The following is a 24,944-nucleotide window of genomic DNA, read 5'->3' as shown; positions in this document are numbered from 1 at the left end:
ACCGGTCGGTCCCCTCCTGGAACGTCACTTCCAAGGAGTGAGCCCTGCCTGTCGTGGTCACAGCTGAGTCCTGGCTCGCGGTGGGGCGCGGAAGAGATAACGCTCACCTGCGGCTGCCCTTTCACTTCCGCCTCCCAGCGGAGCGCATGGCCGGCCGGGACGTCTGGATGGGGCCCACCTCTGCGCCGTTGCCCCTTTAAGCGCTGGACCCGGGCGCACGCGCAGTAGGGCGTTCGGGCGCGCAGGCGCAGTGGGGCGGTGGATGTTTACGGCGGTGGAGGTCGGGGCTGCGTAGTGGGAGGCGGACTGGCGAGGGGCGCCAGAACTGCAGGTGCGGCCCAGCGGCCGATCCCGCGGGCCTGCCGAGCCAGGAGGTACTGAGCCGCCGCCGCCGCCGCCCTCGGCCCGGCCTGCAGCGGGGGATGGGGGGCGGTGCGGCCCCTCGGCGCCCTCCCCCTCTCTCCCTCCTCTCCACCCCTCCCCTTCCCCTGGTCCCGGGCGCCCGGACCCTCCCCCGGGGCCGCCCTCTCCTGTCCGCGTCTTCCTGTCCTCTTCCGCTGCCCCCTCGTTCCCCGCCCCCAAGCATAAACACCCCTCCGCGTCCCAGGCGTCTCCCGTCCCCCCTCCCCCCTCCCCGGGGGTCCGCCCGCCTGCGTTCCGGGGGTTCCCGAGGTCTCTCCCGGTGCGCATTGCTTACACCCCTTGGATTGACTTAACTCTCCAGACGCGTAGCTTGTCCCTAACTTACTAAGTAGGAAACATTTGCAATTAGCACGGCAAGTGGAGAGTTACCAAGGTTTGAAACAGGTTGTACCTTTTCAGAAGGTGACAGAGTCTGTTAAGGAAGTATTGGCCCTTCAAGCCTTGGGGACTTAGCTTCAGGCAAGACCTGAAAGAGGTCTTCGGTTGGGAAAGGAGAGCTCGCCGGGCTTTGGTGCGTGTGTTTTGTTTGTGTTTGCGAGGGCCTGTGTCTCCCAAGTTGATGTTTGCACATCAGAGAAGTCCTTTATCTCCCCCCTTTGCTCATGTGTCTGTCAGCGTTTTCTTCGTTCTTTTTGGCCAAGGAGGGGCTGAAGTAAACAACTGCATTCTCAGTGTTGGGTAGACCGGCAGGTTCCTATATAAACAAGTCCGAACTTGTGGCTCTGCTTGGGGGAAATAGAGCCATACGCTAGGGTGGGAGGGGCCCTTGGAGATGGTGGGTTTTGGCTCCTGAGCCAGCGCCTGGGCCCCCTCCCTGCTTGTACTTGGCACGGGACGTCCCTGGCGGGGAGAGGCTCCTCGTTCTGACAACGTGTCAGTATTTTCAGTTCCAGTTTTAGAAAGCTTTTTCTTGTGTGTTCAGTAGAAATTATCTCCATCCAACACGTGTTCCACTGGTCTGGCTTTTATCAGGCTCATGTATAGTGTGTATATGGCAGCCTTTCAAGTATTTGGGAAAAAAAAATCCCTCTGCATTCCTTGTAAGAGTTTTGGTTTTCAAAATGAAAAAAGTCTCCATTTCTTCCATTATTCCTGCGGCAGGAGGTGTGGTTTTGGTTCCTTCTCCCCAGCTCATCTTCCAGCTGAATTACTTTGTCCATGTTGCCCTTAATAAGTAGCCTGATAAACCCAGCGTCGACTTGAATCTTGGCCCCGGATGTCAGCGCTGCATGCTGTGTTCACCTGGCCGCTGTCACGGCCTCCTCGATTGTCAGTCTGAGACCTTCCGATGCCGGCTCCTGCTCAGCCGTCTCCTCCCTGTGCCCTTACGGCTGGTTTTGGAAGAAGCAGCATTAGAGTAAGGCGTTCTTGTTGGGTGGTGCCCAGTTACTGCGGAGCGGTGAATTCAGGGTCGCAGAGTATAATCGAGTGCAGCATCCGAAAAATGACTTGCCATTACTTTGAAAGATTGAATTTGAGTGGCTTGTAGGTCCAGATTTGGTTTGGCAAGGACATCTCTTGACCTGTTGGTGGTGTTTTCGGTGGCGTTAGGACTGGTCACATTGATGGTCAGTAATAAGCAGTGATTGTTTCCAGCGTGAGTGAGTGTTAGATCGCCAGGGAAAGTTAATAATAAATATCAGATCCCACAGGTTATCACGTGCAGCCTACCAGTGGCAGCAGATAGGGTTACCACATAGTTATTTAGTCTGTCATTTTGGATAGAGGTTACCAGTGTGTTCACTGGTAAAGAATTTTGCTCCCTTGAGAATTTTTTAAAGCCGTGCTTGGTGTGGGGTAAAGAACATAGGCCCGGGGCTGAACGGCACACACTGGTGTGTGACCATGAGCAAAATAACTTCTCAGTCCCAATATGCCTAATAATGTCGTCAAGCCAAAGTGAGGTCGTGACTGGCAGGTGGTGCCTGTAAAAAGGTTGTAGTTAGTTGCTAGTTTTACTAAAAAGCTAGCCTTTGCACGTGGAATAAACTTTCAGAGTGAGGCAAAGTTGAAAATAAGGGGTAAATACTTAGTAGACAATGAAACATACCCAACATATACTTCGTGTTTGCTTTCTGAGGATAGAACATTATACTCTGTGGGCTTCTGGGTGAAGAGGTGGCTTTCAGATCCGCCCTGGAGGATGTGTGGGTGCCAGACATTTCCCTAAAGCAAGCAAACATGACTCAACTTTTAACTAGTGACCCAAATTTTAAGATGACTCTCCAAGCCTAGGGGTATAAGCTTTAGCCTCAGAACTAAGTGGCTCATCCAGGATTAAACTTGACCTTGTTAGCACTCTATCCCATCTGGCTAAGTTAACTGGCCATGGGCTGTAACCAGCAAGGGCTCTGAAACCATTTAAAATGGGGTGAGAATCTAATAATTGGAAGATCCCAGTGATTTGGAAGTCTATTATTCAGCTCTAAAATCTTTATTTTATTTTATATATTTTTAATTTTTTTAATTAAATAAAATTTTTTCATTTTTGGCTGTGTTGGGTCTTCGTTGCTGCGCGTGGGCTTTCTCTAGTTGTGGCGAGTGGGGGCTACTCTTTGTTGTGGTGCACGGGCTTCTCATTGTGGTGGCTTCTCTTGTTGTGGGGCATGGACCCTAGGGCGCGTGGGCTTCAGTAGTTGCAGCACATGGGCTCAGTAGTTGTGGCGCATGGGCTCGGTAGTTGCTTAGTTGCTCTGTGTCTTGTGGGATCTTCCCAGCTCAGGGCTCGAACCCACGTCCCCTGCGTTGGCAGGCAGATTCTTAATCACTGCACCACCAGGGAAGTCTTCAGCTCTAAAATCTTGACGATGAAGATGGACTGTTCCAGCCATAAAATAGAAGAGTGTTTGTATTAAAAGTCCCACCTTTCACACATTTTGTGTCCTTGTGAGAACCTGAAGATTAGTCTGTGTGGTCGGTGGCTTTCATTCCTGGGGAAATCTCTCCCACCGCGATTGCCAGTTTTGTGTGTGGGATGTGTGTGTTTGGAACTCTTAGTTGTGGCATGTGGACTCTTAGTTGCGGGATGTATGTGGGATCCAGTTCCCTGACCAGGGATCAAACCCGGGCCCCCTGCGTTGGGAGCGCAGAGTCTTAGCCGCTGGACCACCGGGAAGTCAGTGCTGTTTTCTTTTTTCCCAGCAATTTATATCAAATGTTTTGTAAACATTACCATTTTATTTGAAGTAAAAGTCCCTAGGGTAAGTGTAAAATTGGAGTTGTTTAGGAAGAGTAGAACCTCTACAGGTGGAGAAGCGTTTCCCCTGTGAACTAGAGGAGGGCCCGTTGTGCTTCGGTAGCTGGCTCAGAGGGGAGCGTGTGCTGTTACTTTGTCCTCTTGAAGGCAGTCGGGAGGGGAGCAGAGCACTTTCCATTGTTGACGAGCTGGGGAGGCTGTGTGGTAGGTATTGGTACCTCGAGGGGCTGAGGGAATTCTAGTAGCAGCTCCTCTTGCTCCTGAGCTGTAGCCTCGAGGCGGATGCTGTGTTTGTTACCGTGAGGTGTTTGTTATGATATGTTTCGTGGGGAAGAGGGTTTTGTGGATGTTGTTTTTGCCTGAAATTTGTACATCAGAACGTCCAAATCAGAGAGTGAATGGATCGCTTGACTTGATGTGTATGGGTATGTGGGATGTGGAGTTGCTAGATAAAATATAAGACAGCAGTTAAATTTGAATTTCAAATGAACAATGAATAACTTTTTACTGTTTGTTGACCTGAATTAAAAAAATTTTTTTTTTTTTGCTTTTGAAGATTTATGTACAAAAAAAAGGATCTACAGCACTTGAAATATTCAAAGAGGTTGATACTAGAATGATTTTCTAGTAGACATATCTGCTCTCTTTTTATGTTTACATTCAATGATTTTTCCATATGTGGATATATACCTGTTAAGATAGATACATATTCGGGATTTCCCTGGTGGTCCAGTGGTAAAGAATCCGCCTTAACAATGCAAGGGACGCAGGTTTGATCCCTGGTCGGGGAACTAAGATCCCACATGCAGCGGGGCAACTAAGCCCGGCACCATAACCACTGAGCTCGTGTGCCTCAACTAGAGAGCCTGAGTGCTGCAAACTACAGAGCCCACGTGCCCTGGAGCCTGCGTGCCACAACTAGAGAGAGAAAACCGACATGCCACAACTAGAGAGAAGCCCGCGTGCCACAACGAAAGAGCCCGCATGCCGCAACTAAGACCCGACCAAAAAAAAAAAAAATTCTTAAAAAAAAAAGAGATAGATGTATATTCAAGATGATTTTAATTCTAAATGCTTGACTTTCTAGAATGATGACTTGTAGTAAAGTTTTGAATTCATACTTTAATGATGTTTTTAAGTCGTCAACTATGTTTTAGGTACTGCATGTTCATTTGTATTCAGTCGATATTATAAATTACAAACTTACTTTTGGATGGATATAATTAAATTTCAAATTTAACTTTTTTTTGTTTCGAATCTGGCATTCTTGGGAGTGGCGGGGGGTAGGGTGGGGTGTTGACTAAATATAGTCCATCTGTATTACTTTCAGAATTCAGAATCTGAAGTTGGTATGTGTTTAGAACTTTTATTGCTCTGCTCTAACCTTTAGTATGAACTGCTCTCTTAAACATTTTAAGACGGCAGCTTTCCGCAGGTGACCCCGAAGATGGGCGGCGCCGTGAGTGCTGGCGAAGACAACGACGAACTGATAGACAACCTGAAGGAGGCGCAGTACATCCGCTCCGAGCTGGTGGAGCGGGCCTTCCGGGCCGTGGACCGCGCCGACTATTACCTCGAGGAGTTCAAAGAGAACGCGTACAAAGACTTGGCGTGGAAGCACGGTAACATCCACCTCTCCGCCCCGTGCATCTACTCGGAGGTGATGGAGGCCCTGGACCTGCAGCCTGGCCTCTCCTTCCTGAACCTGGGCAGCGGCACTGGCTACCTCAGCTCCATGGTGGGGCTCATCCTCGGTGAGTCTGGCTCCGTCCCGCGTGTGGGAGGGAGAGCCTGCCGGCAGCGTGTCCTTTTGTGGGGACCGAGTCGTAACTGCGCTCGGCCTTCCCGGCCGTCGTGTCCACACGGTGCCTGGGTGGGGGGTGATGGTATCAATGGAGAAATCCCCATAAGGAGCAGAAGGGCCCTCCTGCCGCTTTCCCGTCCCCCCAGCTGCACCCCCAACATCTGGTCGGCACACCCTCCTTCTGGACAACGGAGGACCTAGAGGTTGTGTAAATCTGGACCTTATGGTCATTTCTCGATTGATACAGTCACTCGGCCTGCCCTGTCATGGTCTCTAAGCTGGGAATAGTTAACTTTAAAGTCCCCTGGAAGTTAAAGTTGTTCCAAGCAGTTTTTGTTTTTGTTGTTTTAATACTAAAAAAGTTAATACTTGTAAGTTGTTTATTTTTAAATATATTCCAGGGATGGGAAGGATTTCACAAGTTATCTCATTGGAAGCCATTTAGCCTGTTTTCCCAGGTTTGCTAAATATCAAAGCTTTCGGCTTTAAGTATCTTAACATCGTTACCAGGTCCGTGTAAGATTCCGAATATTGGCAATTTCAAGTAATAACGGCTTTAAAGTCATGTTTAAATCATTAGCGGTCCATCACAACATTGTTTCTTTGTGGTTGTTACAGGCACTTAAGAAAATCTTAGCAGCAACAGTTGCTTTTTGTGGATATGGAATGAAACTTTTGGTTTCTTTATAAGTTCATATACTTTAGAATTTGCTGAAGTTTTGAGATTCTCATCATCTGACTTTAGGCTATAAATTGCTACCCTCAGATTATTAAATGTGAAGGTTTTTTTTTTTCTTTTTTTTTTTAAGCTAAATGCTTTTTGAACTTGTCTTGGATTGAAACTGCTTTGCAAAGGGAGCCCGGGTTATTCATCATTCTGAAATTAGTGAATTGTAATTCCCTCTGCTGGAGCTGAAAAATTGGAGGGGCTAAGGATAAGGTGGTCAGGTTATCAAACTGATTAGATTAGAAATGCTACTGAAAAGAACTGAAATGCTCAGGAAAAGACGACTTAAGTAAACCTCAGCTGACCTGCTGCACTTGGTGTTGTGTAGAAGTTGTAAAGAAATGACTTACAGTTGATGTTGTTGTTTGTCTTTTGTGAGTCCCCTCCTTCTTGGGAATTTCACTAGATACTAGGGGAGGAGAGTTCTGAAGGAAGGAAAGCTGTGTTTTCGGCTGCAGTGGACACTGCGTGCTGCTTTTATGTATTTGAAGGAGGTAACTTGAGAGGTTGCGTTCACGGGTAGACATCTTGGATCTGCAGGGAGAACGCTGCGTGCACTGGACCGTGTTCGCTGTCTGGAAGCTGTGTGTCCCGGGCCTCCCTGTCTGGTTCATTCAGGCGTGACGGTGCTTCGTGCGGATCACTGCAGAGGTGAAACCTTGCTGGCCTCCCAGTGCCTGCAGACGTGAGGCTTGAAGTGTTTCATCCGACTTAGGGGTTCTTATTCTCTGACCACAGCCTTTGTGCCCAGCTCTGAACCGTGCCCCCTTTCTGCCACATGCCTGTGCTCATTCAGTGGCTCCACCCCTTCGCCGAGGGCGCTCCCTTCTGGAGGTTCCAGTTGGCGGAGGGGAGGATGCAGCACTTGTCAGCTTAACCTGAAAGTGTCGTGTGATGTCGTGTGATGCTCTGCTTGGGGGGCCTTGTGGGACTAGTTTCAGGCTTGTGTCTTTGGTGCCACCATCCTGATCGCCCCTGCCCCCTGTACTCCCTCCCCTTTTAGTTTTCTTCTTATTGGGGTGGGTCAGGGGATATGTGTTTTTACTCTGGGGTGGAGCTTCTTGGGAATAGGAAGTGTGTCCTCAATAAGTGTCTAACAAAGGTGAGGGGCTAATGAGAACATGATGAGTGGGGAAAAAAGGCAAGTTTTCTTGGTCTCTGGCAACTGACCAAGAGAGCAGTGGGGATGGAAACGGAATAATGTGGATGTGATATAAATACTGGAAATGTGACTTCTCAAGTAGGCTGTGTTTTTTTTTTTATAGGTATGTTTATTCTTTTTTTATGATATATTTTTAATTTATTTTATTTATTTATTTTTGGCTGCGTTGGGTCTTGCCGTGCACAGGCTTTCTCTAGTTGCGGCGAGCGAGGGCTACTCTTTGTTGCGGTGTGCGGACTTCTCATTGCGGTGGCTTCTCTTGTTGCAGAGCACGGGCTCTAGGTGAGTGGACTTCAGTAGGTGTGGCACGTGGGCTAAGTAGTTGTGGCTCGCGAGCTCTAGAGCGCAGGCTCAGTAGTTGTGGTGCACGGGCTTAGCTGCTCTGCGGCATGTGGGATCTTCCCGGACCAGGGCTCGAACCCATGTCCCCTGCATTGGCAGGCGGATTCTTAACCACTGAGCCACCAAGGACGCCCGTAGGCTGTGTTTTGATGAGAGAACGTTTTAGCAGCAGCTCTGTACGTGACAGGTGTCGGGAAAGGAGAGCGCATGAGTCATCCAGCAGAGGCAGGGGGGCCTGGGCCTGGGGCCAGGCTGCTGCACCAGGAAGGGGCCAGATGAACCAAGTGGCAGAATGCAAAGCTGTGGGTGCACGGATGGTTGCATTTACCAGTATTTCTGTTGGACTGTAGGGTTGAATGCTGCACTGTGACTTTATATGTGTGTCTTTTATTTATTTATTTTATAAGATTTTTTTGATGTGGACCATTTTTAAAGTCTTTATTGAACTTGTTACAGAATTGCTTCTGTTTTATGTTTTGGTTTCTTGGCCACGAGGTGTGTGGGATCTTAGCTCCCCAACTAGGGATCGAACCCGCACCCCCTGCATTGGAAGGCAAAGTCTTAACCACTGGACCGCCAGGGAAGTGCCTGTATGTCTTTTAAATAAAGCCCTATGTGCCCTGTTCATTTTCACATGCAGATTTTTTTAAATTGAGGTATAACTTACCCGTAGTAAAGTAACAAGTGTGAAGCGTGGAACTTGGTGAGTTTTTACATCCACCTCCATGTAAGCACCACCCAGAACAAGATGCAGAGTAGAGTCTGTGCCCCAGAGGTTCTCATGGCCACCGCCCCATAGCAGGACCCCACCCCTCCAGAAGGGGGAGGATGGCCACCTCCATCACACAGATGAGCGTTACCTGTTTTGACCTTCATACAAATGTTTTAATTTTAATTTAATTCAATTTAATTTATTTTATTTTTTAATTTCTTTTTTGCATTTTTTTTTAAAATTTATTTTTGGCTGCATTGGGTCTTCGCTCCTGCGCGAGGGCCCTCTGCAGCTGCGGTGGCCTGTCCTGCTGTGGAGCACGGGCTGTAGACACGCGGGCCCCAGCAGTTGCGACATGCGGGCTCAGCACCTGTGGCTCGAGGGCTCCAGAGCACAGGCTCAGCAGCTGTGGCACACGGGCCCAGCTGCTCTGCGGCATGTGGGATCCTCCCGGATCAGGGCTCGAACCCGTGTCCCCTGCACTGGCAGGCGGACTCCCAACCACTGTGCCACCAGGGAAGCCCTATTTTTATTTTTTATTTTTTTAAAGTTTTTGGCTGCAATGGGTCTTCGTTGCTGCACGTGGCTTTCTCTAGTTGTGGCGAGCGGGGGCTACTCTTCATTGGGGTGCGTGGGTTTCTCATTTCGGTGGCTTCTCTTGTTGCGGAGCACGGGCTCTATGCACGCGGGCTCAGTAGTTGTGGCTCGTGGGCTCTAGAGCGCACGCTCATTAGTTGTGGCGCACGGGCTTAGTTGCTCCGTGACACATGGGGTCTTCCCAGACCAGGGCTCGAACCCGTGTTGCCTGCGTTGGCAGGTGGATTCTTAACCACTGCGCCACCAGGGAAGTCCGACCTTCATACAAATGGATTCTTACAACACAGAGATTTAATGAAGCTGTTTGTGTCAATAGTTCTCACCGAGATTTAACCCAGAGGCATCTGTATGTGGGGGAAGCACTTTCATCAAGTGGGCTCCTCACTTTTCTCACAGCTTTATTTCCAGTTACTGATACATTTCTTTTGATTAAAAAAAGTTTCATTTTGATTTTGGAATTATAGTTTTATTTTGATGATGATTAAAACCTATTTTGTGAAATTAAACACCACATTTGAGTGTTTGGGGAGACCTTTGATGGAAAACAGGCCTGTGTCCACTTTCATTTGCAAATACATGTTTCTTCTTTAATTCATTAGTGGCACTTTGAACTCTTGGTTACAGGCCTTGGCTTTTTCACATTTTCAAATGATCCCTTAGAAGTTTGAGGAGAGGGAGGTCCAGGCTTTAGGAAGCTGTGAGAAAGAGTATTGATGATGTGGTGAGCAGAGGCCAGCCTGCATATTTAAATATTGGGTTGGGTGATTTAGGCCCAATGACGTGTATTTCTGTAACAGAAATAAGGAGTAGGGGTTCTCGCCCTAATTCTGCATGTTTCCTTATCCTGAAACCTTTTAGGTCCTTTTGGTGTGAACCACGGGGTGGAACTCCATTCAGATGTGACAGAGTACGCGAAGCAGAAGCTGGACTTTTTCATCAGGACAAGTGACAGCTTCGACAAGTAAGATCAAATCTGTCCGTGGTTCTGGGTGTCACTTATAACTTAAACTTTGGATTAAAAGGAAAGAAATCAGTTTATTACTGTTCGTGTTCCAGGAAACATGATTAAACTGTGGCAGGAGAGTCAGGGATATGTGTGTATCTGTTCTAATTACTCTTAAAATATTTTGTGTTTTTAAGGGCCTTAAGTTTTTTATTTATTCATTAATTTTTATTTTTTTACAAATTTATTTATTTATTTATGGCTGCATTGGGCCTTCGTTGCTGTGCGCGGGCTTTCTCTAGTTGCGGCGAGCAGGGGCTACTCTTCGTTGCGGTGCGCGGGCTTCTCATTGTGGTGGCTTCTCTTGTTGTGGAGCATGGGCTCTAGGCGCATGGCTTCAGAAGGTGTGGCACGTGGGCTCAGAAGTTGTGGCACGCGGGCTCATTAGTTGTGGCTCACGGGCTTTAGAGCGCAGGCTCAGTAGTTGTGGCGCAGGGGCTTAGTTGCTCCGCGGCATGTGGGATCTTCCCAGACCAGGGCTCGAACCCAAGTCCCCTGCATTGGCAGACGGATTCTTAACCACTGTGCCACCAGGGAAGTCCAAGTTTTTTAATTATGATACCTGAAGGTAATTTCTCACCAGTATAAGAGAACAAATAGAATGTTCATTTTTCCCAATTTTCGTGTTTCCAATAGAGACAACATTTTATCACCTACTTGTTTGTAAAATGGAATTGTTGCATTTGTCTTTATCTTTTTATTTTAAATTTATTTATTTATTTTGGCTGCGCAGGCTTTCTAGTTGCGGCATGCGGGCTTCTCTAGTTGTGGTGCGTGGGCGTAGTTGCGGTATGTGGGACCTTAGTTACCTGACCAGGGATCAAACCTGGGTCCCCTGCGTTGGGAGCATGGAATCTTAACCACTGGACCACCAGGGAAGTCCCACATTTGTCTTTAAATGGCACCATGTAGCTAGCTCTTGCATTTTAAAACAAAGCGTTAAAGTTCTTATTTTAAGGATTAAAATTTTTAGAAAAACCAAATATAATTTTCCCTCTTTTTACTCGGTTAGTAGATCTTGAATGAGATAATAAAGATATAAGATAATAAAATAAGATAATAAAAATAGCAAATAGTGATGCTTGGAGCTTGGGTGATTTAAGCTTGGATTGCGCTTATGATATTGACTTTCATAATATTTTGTTTGGAATTTCTAGGGTTCTGATTATTACTAGCATAATTCTTTCTGAAGCCTGACGTCCAGCTTCTGCCTCTAGTTTTGCTATGTTGCTGTGGGATTGTGCAATGAAAACATACCCGTGTTTAGCGTAGATGTACCATGTAGACTTGTTATAACGTGATATATTGAGTTGTGGAAAACATTTTTTGCTTCAGGTTTGACTTCTGTGAACCCTGCTTCGTTACCGGCAATTGCCTGGAGCTTTCTCCGGCTTGTTCTCAGTATGACCGGGTGTACTGCGGGGCAGGCGTGCAGAAACAGCACGAGGAGTACATGAAGAGCCTCCTCAAGGTCGGGGGCGTCCTGGTCATGCCGCTGGAAGAGAAGGTCAGGTCCCCTCGTAACCGACGGTTGTGCACACTTAACTGTCTGCCGAGGTCGGTTCCGGGGAGTTGACATGCACTTTCCTTCGTGACTCTTGTAACGATGCCCTCCATTCCACGGATGAGGAGACAGGCCATAGAGGCGGCCAAGGTGGGGCAGGTCCTGACTTGGGCGGGCACCCCAGAGCCTGCGCTGGAAGGCTGACCTGCCTCCCTCTCTCTCCTCCTCCTCTTTTCTGTCCTCTCCCCCTCCTCCCCCTGCCCCCCCCTTAGCTATTCTTTTATGCTTTTTCTAGTATTAGAGTTACTGTACACATAAAATTATTAGAGTAATTCTATTTTGGTAGCTAGTCTAATTGTTAAATTCCATGGTGGCGGGTACTTTACAGAATCCCTTGCTTAGTGGGAATCTTGTCCAAGTCTACTTGGCTATGCATGTTTCTGTATGTTTTAGATACTGTGTTTCATTGGGAAAACCAGATTGTAATAAATGAGCAACCTCTCCGTCACAACTAGGAAAAACAGAAATGATAAATGTTAGGAGATTGTGCGTTTTGGTGACATTTTCTTCAGTCTTAAAATATTAGCATTAATTCATTTTGTGTGAAAAGTAATTATTTATTTTAGAAAATCCAGAAGATATGAACATTAAGAAAAACTGTTCCCAGTCCCTGATGACTGTTAGCCTGTGATTCTTGTAGCCCTCTCCTCTTAGTTTGTATCCTTTCAAAAAGGTTATTGTACACTAAGGTGTTTTACTTAACAGACTTTGTGAATATAATTTTAAGTTACTTAATATTCCACACCATCATTTTTTAGTGCTTATGTGGTAGCCGGTTGAACCATTGACCAGTTAATTAATTATCTGGCTCCTATAATCAGACATTAGGTTGTATGTCGTTTTTATTGTTATTTACTGTTATATAAAGACTGTAGTGAATGTCCTTAATAAAAAAAAAAAAAAGAAAATATTCTTCAATATTTCAGTTTGTATCTGCAAAAGGGCTGTGTGTTTTTAAACTTCATAACAAAACCATTATCAACCTAAAAATATTAATAGTAATTCCTTAATATCTTGAAATGTCCAGCTAGTGTTCAGGTTTTCCTGATTGTCTCAAAATCAGATTGAACAGCTTATTTGAATGAGGCTCCATTTAGGGCTGTGCACTGCACTTGGTGGATTATCTCTTCAGTGTTGTTAATCTCTTAAATTTTCCTTCTTTCTTGCAGTTTATTTGTTGAAGAAATCAGGTCATTTGCCTTAGAGAGGTTCCTGCTGCTGTTCAGTGGGGGCAAGATGGTCTTTTTCCAGTTCCCACCCTCCAGAAACCACAGCCCAGGACTCAGTCTAGGCTGAAACATGGCAGCTGGTTGTGTGGGTCTCTAACGACTTGTACTTGAGAGTCGCCCCATCTCCTCACGTTTCCCCCGCCACACTGACTTTTTTAATAGAGTCCAAGAAAGTTGTCTCATCAGAATCCCCACATCCCTTCTCTGATTGTTTCCTCTTGTTACCCGTTAACTTCTTTCCCTATTATATATATTTTCTGTATTAGAAGCTTGAGTATATTTGCAAGAATATCATTAAGTTATGTGTAATTCTTATCACATCGCATTAGAGGCCCATATTGTCAGGTTCTTTTCATTATTAGTGTCTGTGTTTTTTTAGGTTGTATATAGGAATGATTATATTTCAATAGATACTACCAGTAGTCAAATCTTTTGAATGTTCTCGTTTTTGTCTTTGGGATAGTTGACTAAGATAACTCGCACTGGCCCTTCTGCTTGGGAAACCAAAAAGATTCTGGCTGTTTCTTTTGCGCCACTGATCCAGCCCTGCCACTCAGAGTCGGGAAAATCAAGACTTGTCCAGTTACGTAAGTATGAAGATTCTTACTTACTTTTTAGATCTTTTTACTCTCGTTAGAATTTGAAGAGAAATAAAATTCATAAGAAACCTTTTAATGTTAAAGAACACTTTTCCACCCATTGAAGCCTTTAAAGCTTTACAAGTGATTTTTTAAAAAATCACTCAAAAAATTATAGTCTACTTTTAGCCTCTTTTGGGTTATTTTAGGATGTTTGTGCTTGATATTCAAGGACGAAAAGGACCCTAGAAAGAAAGAAAAGGGAAGAGAAGCCGGAGCAGAGGCGCGTTGGCCGTGAGCTGGCGTCCCGGGTGCGCAGGGCATGTGCGCCGGGGATGTCCAGGGTTAGGCTTAGGGTCAGCAGCCTTTGGCTGCTCTGTGTTATTTGAAGCCACGGGATGGATGTCAAACCAAGGATTAATAGGCATAAGCAGAGAGGAGCTCGCCAGAGGGGGGGGTCGTGGGAGCATGAGGTGGGCAGGTGGGTTAGACCCGAGTTTATCATGTAGGCGGTAGAGTCTGTCCCATGTTTTAAATAGAAGATGTGGGGACTTCCCTGGTGGCTCAGTGGTTAAGAATCCACCTGCCAATGCAGGGGACACGGGTTCGAGCCCTGGCCCGGGAAGATCCCACATGCCACGGAGCAACTAAGCCCGTGCGCCGCAACTACTGAGCCTGCACTCTAGGACCCGCGAGCCACAACTACTGAAGCCCGCACGCCTAGAGCCCGTGCTCTGTAATAAGAGAAGACACTGCAATGAGAAGCCCGCTGCACCGCAACGAAGAGTAGCCTCCGCTCGCCGCAACTAGAGAAAACCCGCGCGCAGCAACGAAGACCCAACGCAGCCAAAAAATAAAAAATAAAACCCCCCCCAAAAAGCTCTAAATAGATGTGGCACCTCTGTATTCTGGATTCCCTGGTGGTCAGGGGAGGATGAATTTGTCAAATGTGTGCTCCCTGAAAATTCCACTGGAATGGGTAGGCAGGCACTGCCCGTGGGCGGGGAGGGCACCGCCTTCCAGAGCCTCTGCAGAGTTTCCGAAGGTGAGGTCACAGGTGGGATCTATGACAAGTGTCTTGATCATGCCTGGGTGAGAACCTTGAAGACGTGGAGGGTACCCTGAGATGTGGGTTTTGAGGCCAGGGCTTCAAAGCAGACGTGGCACAATAAGCAATTTCGATGCTATTTAGGGCTCCTGAAGTGAACTTGTAATTTTGTCTCCCGGACCAGAGGTTCTTAGACGAGTAGAGTCATGTTGATGAGGGCAGTGCACATCGAGGCCCTGAGCATGTGGCCATGTGCTGCACAGGGTATGGGGTCGGCTCTCGGATGGACGGGCGAGCGACCAGACTGCAGGCAGGAGGTGGTCAGGAGGCCGCTGGGATCTTCCAGGCAAGAGACAAAGACTGAAGCTAAGACGCTGGGCTCTACAGTGGCAGGGGCTTCGGAGGCAAGTAGGGCCTTTCTGAGGAAGGATGTGGGCCTGAGGTGGCTGGCATGTTATAGAGGCGGGTCTGCAGGAGGCTCTGACCCCAGCAGCACTGGATTAGAACCCGGGGAGCCTTTGGCTGCTCTGTGTTATTTGAAGCCACGGATGGATGTCAAACCAAGGATTAATAGGCCTAAGCAGAGAGGAGCTCGCCAGGCTGGGTGGAAGAGGAAGAGGCAGCAGGGGAGACTTGGGCCAGGGGATGAGGTGGCCCCCACTGATGGCACCTCGGGGTGAGCTGGAGAGGCCAGAGCTGGCCGTGGGAGGTCTGAGAAGGCATCCTGGGGGCACCAGCAAGTGGACGCCGTGGTGGGGGCGTGAGGAGCGGGTGAGTGCAGGGCCCCGTGTCCTGACAGAGGCGGGGAGGGTGCTGCGAGCCTGGGGCGCCTTCAGGGCGCGGGGCGCTGAGCAGATTCTGCTCGGGCCTCTGTGACGCTGGTAAGAGACGTGGGCAGCAGAGGAGCCCTCCGTATAGTTTGGGTTGTTGTTTTTTGGAGAAGTTAGGTTCGCGGGGTAAAGAGTGATGCTGACTTGCAGGGTAATGTCTTTAAACACATGACGCCTGATGACTCTCTTCCCCTCGGAAAAGCCCTGATGTTGCCACGTGCGCATTGCCTGCACATTTGCCTAAATTGAGCTTTAATGGCCAGATTTTATTTTTCCTTGATGTGCTTCGGGATTTTTGTTCTTAAAAATGTTTTGGAACTGCTTTTTCTCTACTTTAATAAAAAAGGAACAAATTCTTAAATTTCTGAAATACTGTGAAAATATTAAAACAGATAAAAGAATTGTAGAGCCATGTGGTCACTGTATTTCTAGTGGATGAGACAATGCATCACTGAACACGGCAAATAGGGAAATGAAGCCGGTTGTCAAAGAACCAAACGCTGTAACCCTGGTTCTTATTCTTCCATTGATTGATTAGCCAAGCAGTACTGCTTCCTTTTCTTATCTGATTTAAAGGTCACCGCATTTGAAAATATCTTTTGAAAAATACCATATGAATGCAAATTAGAGTATAATTAACATTTGCCTCCAACACTGTCCTATTCCTGTAATGCGTTTGTAAATACGCCAGTGAATGAAAATGTGGTGGGAATTTTCTCAGGCGTCTAGACCTTGTGGTGTCACGGGGGTGAGGCTGACGGTCTCGCTCTCTGCGCAGCACCCCTGGCGGTTCGCAGCCTCCAGGACCTGGCGCGCATTGCCATCCGGGGCGCCATTAAGAAGGTCATCCACCAGGAAGCTGTGAACAGAAACGGGAACGGACTGAAGAACACTCCCAGGTTTAAACGAAGGAGAGTTCGCCGCCGCCGAATGGAAACGATTGTCTTTTTGGACAAAGAGGTGTTTGCCAGTCGGATCTCCAACCCCTCTGATGACACCAGCTGCGGAGACCTGGAAGAGGAGCGGCAGGGAGAAGAGGCGACGACCCCGCCGGACACCAGGCCGGAGCCCCCGGTGAACTTCCTGCGTGAGAAGGTCCTGAGCCTCCCTCTGCCAGATCCCCTGAAGTACTACCTGCTTTATTACAGAGAAAAGTAAGCCTGTGGTCCAGGGGGGGAGGCCAAGCCTTCCTGGAGGGCCGCCCGCAGCAGCTGCACTGCAGGAGGAAGGGGCTCCCGCTCTGCATCTCGTCTTCTCGTCTGTCCTTGACTGTCCTGTGGAGCTTTCATCCAGCGGTCTGATTTCTGTGAACACAGTCTGACAAACATAGGGTGCAAGGGAGAACGTTGTCTCAAAAGGGCGAGTGTCTCCTGGAGGAGGGGTTGACTTCACGCTCTCGGGAAATGCTGAGGTCTGCACGTGGAGGTGGCCTGGAGACCGTTTCTTACACAAGGCACACATGTCTGCATCAGAAAGGAAAACTGAAGTTGAAATTAACCTGTGTTTCTTATAAAAGGTGAGACAAAAAGCACAAGTTGGTAAGTGTATAGAATCTTTTCTGAGTGGGACATGCCTATGTGCAAGTTTGAATTTTACGGTTTCAACCTCTTAATTACTGGCACTGAGTAATTAAAAGATTTATTAAAAGATTAATTAAAAAGATTTACCTAAATCTTTTAGTTATCTGGAACGTGGATACTTGATTGAAAAGCCCTCTCTTATTTTAAGTAAATTAATTACATCTTACGTGAGTTGTCAATTGTAATTTTAAAAAAGAAAAATTGTGATGGGGAGAGGAATGAACGTATCAAATTGCCAGATGTCTTTGTGGAATTGCAAAAGAATTCCAAGGAATTTTTTCCTGACACCTTTTGTTACCTTTAAAAGAACCAACATTGAGTAATCCCCTCAAAAAAGTCCTGAAGAATGAAACAAGTGTTGTGTGTTAAGTAATGAGCTACATTACTTTTGCCCCAGAGACAGAGAGTACTGTTGACTCAACTTTAAATACAGTCACGTGTCTAAGGCTCAGTCCTCCGAGCAGGTGGGAAGTACTGGCTGCAGGAAATGGATTGGGGACGATGTAGACGGCCTGTGGGTTGTTTTTTTTGTTTTTTTTTTCAGTTGGCTATTTTTCTGTAATCACATTACAGTACTGATTGATAGATTTTATCTTTTATAATTCTGGAGAAAAATATTTGTTAGTTTTGTAATTTTTCCTAAGAACAAACGTGTGTTTAGTACATTGCATTTGAACAGTTTCGCTCAGAGTGGCTGTGGAATCCGCCTTCTCCAGCGCTGTGTGTGGAGGGCTTCCTCTCTTACCAAGTCATGGGTCTAGAAGAAGAGGCCGTCCTTTCAGTTAGGTGGCAGGATGTTTACAAGCGACACTGCTTCTTCCAAAACATTGGTTCTTTTCGGACTTTTCAGTTTTAACCAAAGGCTAGTATAAAATGTTAACACTAAACCCCAAATCAGAGTGCGGATGGAGGATTAATCATCCAGATTTTATGATTAATTTTATCTCTTAGCCTCTCAGGTGTTGCTGGATTTCAATGTCTTTGTGGTTTTACCAGCTTCGCTGAGTTCTGGTTATTTTGTTTTGCCATTTATGCTTTTTTTAAGTAACTGAGTCATTTTATCACAGAATACTGCGTGCACACATAGCTGGGAAAGCGTGTATATTGCCCTAAATTGGTACAGTTAAGCTATTGTAAAGAAGGGTTTCTTCATAGTTGTGTTTACCTGCCTTTAACTGAAAGTCAAGCCTCATTCTCTCAGAGAGAAAAGCATGAGTCACGTTTACTTGCTAAGACTTCAGTTTGCAGATCTTGTTGACGTTATTCTAATTGATTTGTAGAGACCTCTGCAACGCGTGGACATTTTTGGACATGATATCTGAAATATTTTTTATTAGGTGGCTTGACTAAATTTTTTTCTGTAATTGTATATGGATTTCCTTTTTTTTCAACCACATTTGCCTTTATGCTAGATTGTAAAAACTCTTTACAACGCATAAGACATGTTTTCCCCTATATATGTTAAACCTTTCCTAACATTTTGTATTTACATGTTGGTTTGTGACTTTTAAACCAGAATTTGGTTACAAAGTATATATATAGATATTGAATATAATATATGTGAAATAATTTGGTATTGATCTATCTAATAAACATAAAGGAGAATCATCAGTGAGTTTCCCTGTGTGTCAGCATCTTTCTCCAGAGTCAGTCTGAGACACTACTTTCTGTTTTCAGACAGATGAATTATATATATATAGTCTGTGTTGTCTGCAAGCTCTATATTGTAAACCACATTCTAGACAATGGCTGACTTGTATGTTTTGATTAGTCTGTATTTTTACTTCGACTTTCGACTTGAAAGTAGTACAGCCATAGACATGTGCAAAACAAATAACACATTTATAAATATTAAGTATATAATGTAGAAATCAGCTGTGTATTTAAAAATATTTTTGCCCATCTGGAACTTTCAGGGGATTAATGCAAGAAATATGAAACAAAGGTTTTAATGAACTGATATACAAAAGATACCAATAAAGGTAGTTAAGACACTTTAGCCTTCTTGGCATTGCTTCTGTTTCCTGTGTGGAATTAAAATTCTTGGCTACATTTTTTTTCCAAAAATTAGAATAATGTGCTTTCTTTCACTCTTTGTATTATTGCTGAATTCTGTACCATTCTGGCACACCTAGGGGAGGCATGATGTGTGATTAAACACAGGAAGTTGGAATAGACAAAGTCTGGCTACATGAGAGCATAGGCGTCTGGAGAGAGTCTGGTTAGTTTTTTGGCACGATTTCCCCATGTCGTGAAAATGTTAAATAAAAGATACTGGGTAATGGCATCATATCTTGTGGGGCAGCAGGGGGTGAGGATGAGGGTTCAGGGTTGGCGTTGGGGTCAGGCCAGGGCCAGGGTCAGGATTTAGTGTCAGGGTCAGAGGGTCGTGGTCCAGACTTAAAAGTACTGAGGTGCTGTTGTAAATGAGCTTTTCTTTTCTTTTTCATTTAAAATCCCAGTTTTTCCTAAGCACCGTTGCTGATTGTTTTAATCCACCCGGGCTGCTGTAACAAAACACCAGTTGGGTATTTTAGGTGGCTTGTAAACAATAAACGTGTATTTCTCACAGTTCTGGAGGCTGGAAGTCTGAGATCAGGGTACCAGCACGGTTGGGTGAGGGTGCCCTTACTGGTGGCAGAGTATATTACAGACAGCCCATGCTGCTTTTACTTCAACAGGCCGTTTTTCTGTAAGCACATTAGAGCACAGTTTGGGGTGGTGAGGGCAAAGCCAGGAGGCCGCTGCAGTCAGTAGCCCTGAGTGAGTGGTGGGGGAGGCATGTGGCGGGCTCCGCAGGGATGGTTGTCTTCCCACGGCGAGCCCTTGTTTTCTGGACTTTGTCACATGGTTAATCCTAACTGTCTCTGGGAGTTACTTCAGCAGGATGTGTTTTATAGAAGCTTCCCTGCCTTAAGGCTTTGGGACTCATGGTATTTGGAACCAGGCTCCTTTGTCATGCAGCAAGCCAAATGCTTAGATGCCGAGGTTGCAAGGCAGCCAAGTGATGATATCAAATCCACCTCCCCAGAGGCAAGGGGCTTGAGATACTTACGGGATAAGGAAGCAAGGTGGTCTTAGGTGTGGGGAAAGGAGATTGGAGGTAGGAAAGAGGTGAGGCATGAGTGTATCTGAGTTACATGCTTCTTCATGCGACTTCAAGGGATTGGAGTAGGGTTCAAATTTTTAGTCTGTTCTGATACGAGCCTATAGTTAAGAGTTAAAGGTGGTGTAGGATCATGGTCAGGTCAGAGGTTAGGGTTAGGGAGTAGTGTATGGTTCAGAGTTAGAGGGTCAGGATTAAGGATTGAAATTCAGGCTCAGGGACTTACCTGGTGGCACAGTGGTTGAGGATCTGCTTGCCAACGCAGGGGACACGGGTTCGAGACCTGGTCCAGGAAGATCCCACATGCCGCGGAGCAACAAAACCCGTGCGCCTCAACTACTGAGCCTGCGCTCCAGTGCCCACGTGTCACAACTACTAAGCCTGCATGCTGCAACTACTGAAGTCTGCGCGCCTGGAGGCCATGGTCCGCAACGAGAGAAGCCACTGCGATGAAAGCCTGCACACCGCAACGAAGAGCAGCCCCCGCTCGCTGCAACTAGAGAAAGCCCGCGTGCAGCAATGCAGACCCAACGCAGTCATAAATAATAAAAAAATAAAAGACTTGTACATTTCATTAAAAAAAGTTCAGGCTCAGTGCTCAGGGTGAGAAGATAGGGTCAGGGTCAGGGTTAGAGGCTTAGGGACAGTATTAGAAGGTCCATTAAGAGGCTGAGGTTTTGAAGGATCGGAGTTAAAGGATCTAGGTTAGAGGTTCAGGGTTAGAGGGTTAGCTTAGCTGTAGGTTGGCTCCCCTGCACCTGGAGATACGGGACCCAGGGAGTGGGGACCAGGCAGTACCACTGCAGTGGGGCTGCATGTGCTGGCTCACCCCCACCAGGTGTCTCTCAGCGCCAGGAGTGTCCAGGCTTAGGGCCCTAGCCAGCTCTGGGTCTACATCATGTGACTCCAGGTTGGGTCACTGGTGCTGAAAGAATTTACTAAGAATTTCTCTCTCTCTCTCTTTGTAATTTATCATTTTTATATAGTGGATTATAGCTGATTTACAATGCTGTGTCCCTTTCTGGTGTACATCCACTTGATTCACATAAAGAGAAACATCTACATACTTTTTCCCATATTCTTAGCAGTCTTATGTATTCTCTTCCGGAGATTTCAATGTGTTGAGTTCTTTGTGCCATACACTAGGTCCTTGTCGATTACCTATATTGTCTATGAAGGGTATGTATGCTAATTTCAACCTCCTGGTCTATGCCTCCCTCCACCCCACCTTTCCCCTTTTGTAGCCACAGTTGTGTTTTCTAAATGTGTGTCGCTGTTTGTGTTTTGTAAGTTTGTTTATTTGTATCCATGTTCAGATGCCACCTATAAGTTAGGGTTAGGGTTAGGGTTAGGGATAGGGTTGTTAGGGTTAGGGTTTTAGGGTTAGGGTTCTTAGGGTTAGGGTTTAGGGTCAGGGTCAGGGTCAGGGTCAGGGTCAGGGTCCCGTGTGTAGGGTGTGCTGAGTCTAGTCCTTTGAGCTTTAGAGTAAGACTTGTTGACTGCCTATTTGGTCTATGGAATGGTATCTGTGCTCATTTCAAACTCTTGGTTTATGTCTCACCTCAACCGACCTTTGCACTCTAGCAGTCATAAGTGTGTTTTCTAAATGTGTGATTCTGTGTTTCTTTTGACATTTAGTTCGTGTATAGCAATTTTGATATTCCATGTATAACTGATATCTGAGGATAAGTCTCTTTTTTCTGTCTGACTTACGTCACTTTGAATGATCGTACCTAAGTATACCCGAGTTGTTGCAACTGGCCTCATTTCATTGATTTCATGGCTGTGTAATATTCCGTTGCACATAAGTATCACATATTCTTTATCAATGTTTTCCTTCCAAGGAGATTTCGGTTGTATCCAAGTCGAGGCTCTTGGAAACAGACCAGCACTAAACGTTGTGGTGCCTGTGTCCTGTCGAGTTTTGGTTTTCCCAAGATAGACGCCCACGAGTGGAAGTGCCGTATGCTTTGTAGCTTTGTTTCTTAGATGTTTTGGGAGACAAACTACACTTCTCCAGAGTGCCTTTGGCAATTTACCTTCCCACAATCAACGTAAAAAGGCTCCCTTTTCTCCATGCTGTATCCTTCACTTCTGGTTTTTACACTTTGTGAGGATGGCCCTTCGGACTGATGTGAAGTGATACCTCCTTGTAGCATTGATTTGCATTGTGCGCCTGCTTGGTTTGCCAAAAAGGGCGTATGCGTTTTTCCTGAATATATTCAGAAAAAACGCATACGCCCTTTTTGGCCAACAGCATCGTTGAAGAAGTTCTGCCCCTTTACATGTGCTTTCGAGGCGAGACCAATCTCCCTCTTGAAATTCCGTTCCTGCAATTCTGCCTTGCTTTCAAGTCCTCTTTCGTGGCTTACCTCAAGGCATTTTTCCACGTTAGGTATGATTTATAATCCTGCATGACTGTGAATTGCAGTGCCCCTGAGCTCCACTTTTCAACTTGTTTCTTTGGGCACTGGCCACCATACAGCAGGATTGCTTCAAGCCCTATTCTAGTTCTGAAGGCTGGCTGAGCCTTTGGTCAATTCCTCTTCCTCACTGGAAATTCGAGTGGCAGGTGCCTCTCCAAACACCTAGGCGTTTCTCTCATTCTTCCCCTCCTTCCAGTTCATCCTGCAGACAGATTCCAAAGTGTGCGAAACAGGATGTTGATGGTGCTGACTTCCCCTAGTGGGGAGATTGTTAGGAAAGAGGCTGGAGGGGGGAACCCGAGCACCAGGAGATGGGGAGATGAGGTGCCTTTTCCAAACTCTTCCCGATGCGATGGTGTACCATCGTCAGGGTGTCCCATGCATGTTTTAGCTGTACGAAGGGTCCCCTGCACTTGGAGATTTGGGATCCATGGAATGGGGACCAGGAAGTATTACTCTAAAGGGGCTGCATTTGCTGACTCATCCTCACCATGCCTCTCCGCCCCACAAGTGTCCAGCCTTAGGGCCCATGCAGCTGTGGGTCTAGATGTGGTCAATCCAGGTTGCATCACAGCCCCTGAACGAATTTTGTAACATTTTCTTTCTGTGTCTTTTTTTTTGTTTTTTTAAAATTTATTTTTATAATGGGGTAAAGGTGACTTTCCATGCTGTCTTTCTTGCTGGGCACATCCACTTGTTTCACTTACAGAGAGACATCCATAAATTCTTTTAAGATTAAGATTCTCACCGGTTGTATATATTCTTTTCTGGTGACTAGAGTGTGCTGAGTCCAGTTTTTGAGCTATACAGTAGGTCTTGTTGATTACCTCTTTGGTCTTTGGAATAGTATCTGTGTTAATTTCAACCCTCTGGTTTATACCTCACCCCACCCCACCTTTCCCCTTTAGCAGCCATATGTGTGTTTTCTAAATGTGTGATTCTGTTTCTGTTTTGTAATTTAGTTCATGTGTAGCCATTTTTAGATTCCACCTATAAATGATATCTTATGCTAAATGTCTTTTTGTGTCTGACTTTTGTCACTTAGAATGATCGTATCTAAGTCCACCCGAGTTGCTGCAACTGGCCTTATTTCATTGATTTCATGGCTGAGTAATATTCCATTATACATAAGTACCATATCATCTTTATCCATTTTTTCCTTCCAAGGACATTTATATTGTTTCCAAGTCGAGGATCCTGCAAAAGTGCTGCTGTAATAGTTGAAGTGCCTGTGTCCTATCGATTTATGGTTATCCCGAGATACACACCCAGGAGTGGTAGTGCCGTATGCTCTGTAACTCCATCGTTTTTTAATTAATTAAGTAATTAATTTTGCCTGTGTTGGGTCTTCGTTATTTCGTGTGGGGTTTCTCTATTTGCAGGAAGTTGGGGCTACTCTTCGTTGAAGTGCGTGGGCTTCTCATTGCCGTGGCTTCTCCTTGCAGAGCACTGGCTTTAGGCGTCAGGCTTCAGTAGTTGTGGCACACGGGCTCCGTAGTTGTGGCTCATGGGCTCTAGAGCACAGGCTCAGTAGTTGTGGCGCACGGGCTTAGTTGCTCCGCGGCATGTGTTATCTTTCCAGACTAGGGTTCGACCCCATGTCCTCTGCCTTGGCAGTTGGATTCTTAACGTCTGCGCCACCAGGAAGTCCCTGTAGCTCTATTTTTTAGAATTTTTAGGAAACATCACACCCTTCTCCAGCGTGGCTGTTAGCAATTGACATTCCCACCATCAGCGTAGCAGGGTTCCGTTTTCTCCACATCCTCTCCTCCATTTCTTGTTTTTACACTTTGTGAGGTTGGCCATTCTGACTGGGGCAAAGTGCTACATCTTTGTCGTGTTGATTTGTATTTCCCACATGTTTGGTTGGCCACAAAGGTCGTATGGGTTTCAACCTGTACACCCTTTTTGGCCAACTGAATCATTGGCAATATTGAGCAGCTTTCATGTGCTTTAATGGCGAGTCCAATCTACCTCTTGCAATCCGGTTCCTGCAATTCTGCTTTGTTTTCAAGTCCTTTTCAGTTACTTACCCCAAGCCATTTTTCCACCATAGTTGTCATTTACAACCTTGCAGGCGTTGTGGATTGCAGTGCCCCTGAGCAACTGTCTTCAACTTGTTTCCGGAACCGGCCACAAAGTGGCAGGATTGCTTCAAGCCCCATTCTGGTTACAGGGGCAGCCTGAGCCTTTGGGAAATTCCTCTTCCTGATTGGAAATTTGAGTGTCATGTGTTGTCCAAATACGTAGAGCTTATTTCTCATTCCTTCCCCTCTTTTCCCTTTCATCCTCCTGACGAATTCCAAGCCTTGCACGACCGGCTGTTGAGTGTGCTGACTTCTCCAGGTGGGGAGACTCTAAGGAACGAGGCTGGAGCGGGGACCCCTCCCCCAGGACATGTAGAGATAAGGTGACTTTTCCAAACTCTTCCCGCCCATATGGCCCCCCATCCTCGGGTTATGTCCGGACACCGCGGGGTTTCGAGCGGTGCGGGGCTCTGGCGCCGCCCTGCAGGGAGCAGGCCTGCTACCCGCGCCTGCAGCGCCGCCTGCTGGTCTCTCCGTCCTCCCATCGGGCACAGTCTTCCACCTTCCCCGCTGCCTCGGATGGTCCCTCT

General features: G+C 46.4%; 1 protein-coding gene across 8 annotated transcripts; it reads left to right on the top strand.

Annotated features, from left to right (window-relative positions):
• Positions 1-233: 233 nt before the first annotated feature.
• Positions 234-24,556, top strand: PCMTD2 (protein-L-isoaspartate (D-aspartate) O-methyltransferase domain containing 2). 8 transcript variants are annotated; one of them, XM_082429179.1, is made up of 7 exons: positions 235-374; positions 823-882; positions 5,055-5,373; positions 9,822-9,924; positions 11,302-11,473; positions 13,223-13,346; positions 15,994-18,789. In XM_082429179.1, the coding sequence occupies exons 3-7, from the start codon at positions 5,067-5,069 to the stop codon at positions 16,371-16,373; spliced, it is 1,086 nt and encodes a 361-aa protein (XP_082285305.1). In that variant the 5' UTR covers positions 235-374; positions 823-882; positions 5,055-5,066; the 3' UTR covers positions 16,374-18,789. The 8 variants fall into 8 exon arrangements, with proteins under 8 accessions (XP_082285306.1, XP_082285304.1, XP_082285307.1 ...); XM_082429180.1 differs by lacking the exons at positions 823-882; positions 15,994-18,789 and adding an exon at positions 24,405-24,556 and having other exon boundaries at positions 234-374; positions 5,038-5,373; XM_082429178.1 differs by lacking the exon at positions 823-882 and having other exon boundaries at positions 234-374.
• The last annotated feature ends 388 nt before the right edge of the window (positions 24,557-24,944 follow it).

Source organism: Balaenoptera physalus (assembly GCF_965194825.1).
Source record: "Balaenoptera physalus genome assembly, chromosome: 16".
In the NCBI taxonomy this organism is placed as follows: domain Eukaryota; kingdom Metazoa; phylum Chordata; class Mammalia; order Artiodactyla; family Balaenopteridae; genus Balaenoptera; species Balaenoptera physalus.
Note: the sequence above shows the minus strand (reverse complement) of the source record. Positions and strands in the feature narration are given on the sequence as shown.

Bases quoted from the DNA above. Each gene is read 5' to 3' on its own strand.
- PCMTD2 (XM_082429178.1), top strand. From the start codon at position 5,067: ATGGGCGGCGCCGTGAGTGCTGGCGAAGACAACGACGAACTGATAGAC. The intron at 9,925-11,301 runs GTAAGATCAAAT...TTTTTGCTTCAG, and splicing joins ACAAGTGACAGCTTCGACAA to GTTTGACTTCTGTGAACCCT. The intron at 11,474-13,222 runs GTCAGGTCCCCT...TCTTTGGGATAG, and splicing joins TCATGCCGCTGGAAGAGAAG to TTGACTAAGATAACTCGCAC.